This window comes from Arachis hypogaea, chromosome 8 (genome assembly GCF_003086295.3).
Source record: "Arachis hypogaea cultivar Tifrunner chromosome 8, arahy.Tifrunner.gnm2.J5K5, whole genome shotgun sequence".
NCBI classification, from domain to species: Eukaryota; Viridiplantae; Streptophyta; class Magnoliopsida; order Fabales; family Fabaceae; genus Arachis; species Arachis hypogaea.
In genome coordinates this window covers 40,842,496-40,845,205 of record NC_092043.1, presented here as the reverse complement: position 1 = coordinate 40,845,205, position 2,710 = coordinate 40,842,496, and the positions used below count along the sequence as shown (strand labels likewise).

At 35.5% G+C, this 2,710-nt stretch overlaps 1 protein-coding gene across 1 annotated transcript; it reads right to left on the bottom strand.

Moving 5' to 3' along the window:
- Positions 1-316: 316 nt before the first annotated feature.
- LOC112707484 (uncharacterized) lies at positions 317-2,284 on the bottom strand. The gene is made up of 2 exons (XM_025759228.3): positions 1,946-2,284; positions 317-1,196 (listed from the first exon to the last, which is right to left on the bottom strand). Exon 2 carries the CDS (start codon positions 1,188-1,190, stop codon positions 543-545), a length of 648 nt encoding a protein of 215 aa, XP_025615013.1. The 5' UTR covers positions 1,191-1,196; positions 1,946-2,284; the 3' UTR covers positions 317-542.
- Positions 2,285-2,710: the final 426 nt, after the last annotated feature.

Genomic DNA, 2,710 nt, shown 5'->3' with positions numbered 1-2,710 from the left:
ATTTTTTTATTTATTAAAAAATTAAAGAAAACCAAAAACGGTTTCAATATTTTCATTTTTTGAAAAAAAAAAAACAATGAATCAAAGCAAACATATTTTTGAAAATTTGAAAATAGAAACTATTTTCAGAAAAAAAAAATGAATAAAAATTTAAAATATTTTCTTGAACCAAACTCACCTAACTCTCTTCTACCAAGGCACACAAAAAATGTTACAGGGTAAAACCATTTTACACGTACATCCAATCACATAACATCATATTAGTAAAAATAACTACCTTTTACATTGACTGAACGATTGTAATTGCACAACTATGTAAGACAATGCATCAAAATTAAACTCTTATAATAAATGTTCATAGAGCAAAAACTTTACAATTATTCCATTACATTGTTTATAATTCTGATTTGAACTTTGACAAATAGTTGAATTAACAAAAAGAATTGAAGAACTAACCACTTACACAATAACTCATCCTCATCACACTTCCATCTCATAATCTATAGAATTAGAAAAAAAAGTCCAGATCATGATTAGGAAGATCAAAATCTTTCTGCCAGTCTAGCTGTAACTGCTCTTAGTTTCGAATATACCTTACCCGCGGGTGATCCCATGATAAGGCTACAAAGAGAATCTCTCGCAATTTTGATGTTGGCAAATGACCCCAAAATGTGTATTTTAGTGTCAGCAATCACAATCTTCGTCTTAGTTGCATTTTCGATTGCAAACTTAGTTTTACCACCTTTACCAGATAATCTTCCAATAGCGCGAGACAAGTGATCACCTCGAAGTGTCTTAACATCCTTGATTTCGAAGGACTCAACATAGAGCTCATCCAGACGGAGTAGTGCAATGGCATCTACGACATCGAATCCCATCATGAAAGCATGGACAAAATCAGCACATTTTTGCAGGTTACTAATATCGGGTGTATCTGGCCTCGTCTTCAGTTCAACCTTCCGAGCCTTCAAATTCATGCGGATGTCGATTTTCATCTGCTCGTATATGGGAGTATAGATGTCCATCCATGCTTTCTTGAGAGGATTGTAGCGATGTTGTGGAACAGATACCTTCCGAAACTGAAACTGACCATCGGACATCTCATGAGGCTTCAAAGGCTCGAACTTAGGCTTTGGAGGCAATGGTTTTGCCTCAGGGGCAGCTTCAACTTCCATTGAAGACAACACCATGTTTGACTGCATTATGCAGTAAGGACAAAGAAAAAGAAAGTTGATTCTAAAGATTCACAATTAACAAGACATAAACAAATCTACTCCAAGGCTTTCCACCCTAGGTGGCGGCAGTTCCTAATCATTTAAGGTATATTAAACAAATTTCTATCAGCATACTGAACTTTGCTATTACAAAATACACAAATTTGTACAAATATCAGTACAACCTTCTAAACTAAATCTGCTAACATGGTCAGCTAAAAACTATTAAAACCAGTCACAAGTATCTTATCTCATGAACAATTTAAATAAACAGAACAAGTCAACATATAGATGAATTACAAAAGAACAAGCATAAAGTGTCAAAACCAACTGCAGATACAAACAACTAAGTGTTCAAAAAGTTAAAATTTTAATTAATATACAAGTTTTTAACATCATGCAAATCTTCTCTCTATGATTCGTTGATTTGTGAAGATCAGAGAGATCGTGAACATGCAGCAGAAAACAATAATAATAAAACATTAGAAATTTCACATAATATAGAAAATCAAGTATCAACCTCATGCACTTGTGTTTAGTCAATTAGACTTTTGATATAATATATTCCTTTGTCTAATCCTAATCAGTTCTATTTAAACTAAATATAATGTGCAGGCGAAACTATATCTGTGCCTTCTCATCATTATAATTATATAATAATGTTCTCGCAAGCAAATTATTGAGCAAATTAATCCCTAATTTAAAAACCCTAATACATAAAATTTAATTACATGCAATGGAGGATGTGGAGGCGGCGGCAACGCTGTGGCAGGATAGGAGCTAAGTAGCAGCGGTGAGAAGGAGCAGTCGGCGGCGACAACGAGCTCGGTGGCGTGAAGGAGCAGTTGGCAGAGCAGTGTAGCAGACCAGTGGCAACGAGGCTGTGGCGTTCTGGCAGAGACGAGGCTGCTGGAGGCGAGACGAGTGTAGAAGACCGACTGGAGGCGGCAACGATAGGGACACGGAGATGCGATCTCGCCGGTGAGAGTGAGTAAGGGTGGCGGTGAGACTTGAGAATGTACGTGTGTGACTGTGTGAGCGTGTTTTGACTTTTGAGAGATGCGAGGGAGCCACAGAGTTTCTTATATCTACCTAATATATTAAGAGTAATGCTAGCGGACAGCAATTTTTGTTCGCTTGTTATTTTTTATGTGGGAGAGAGAAGTGTATAACAAGAAGCTGTGAATAGAAGTGTGTTTTATATTGGTATGGAATGTACAAATCGAATGCACTGATTTGTTTGTTTTATTTTTTTTTCAAACAAACAATCACAGATCGGACGGTCTGATTTGTGAATTCGAAAAAAAATTTTAATGTTGAAATCGGACCGTCCGATTTTTATTTTAAAAAATAAAAAAAATAAAAAATACAAAACGGACCCTCCGATTTGTAGTTTATTTTTTTCTCCAAACAAATCGGACCCTCCGATTTGTAATTTATTTTTCTCTTCAAACAAATCGGACCGTCCGATTTGAATAAAACACCATATAAAAAAA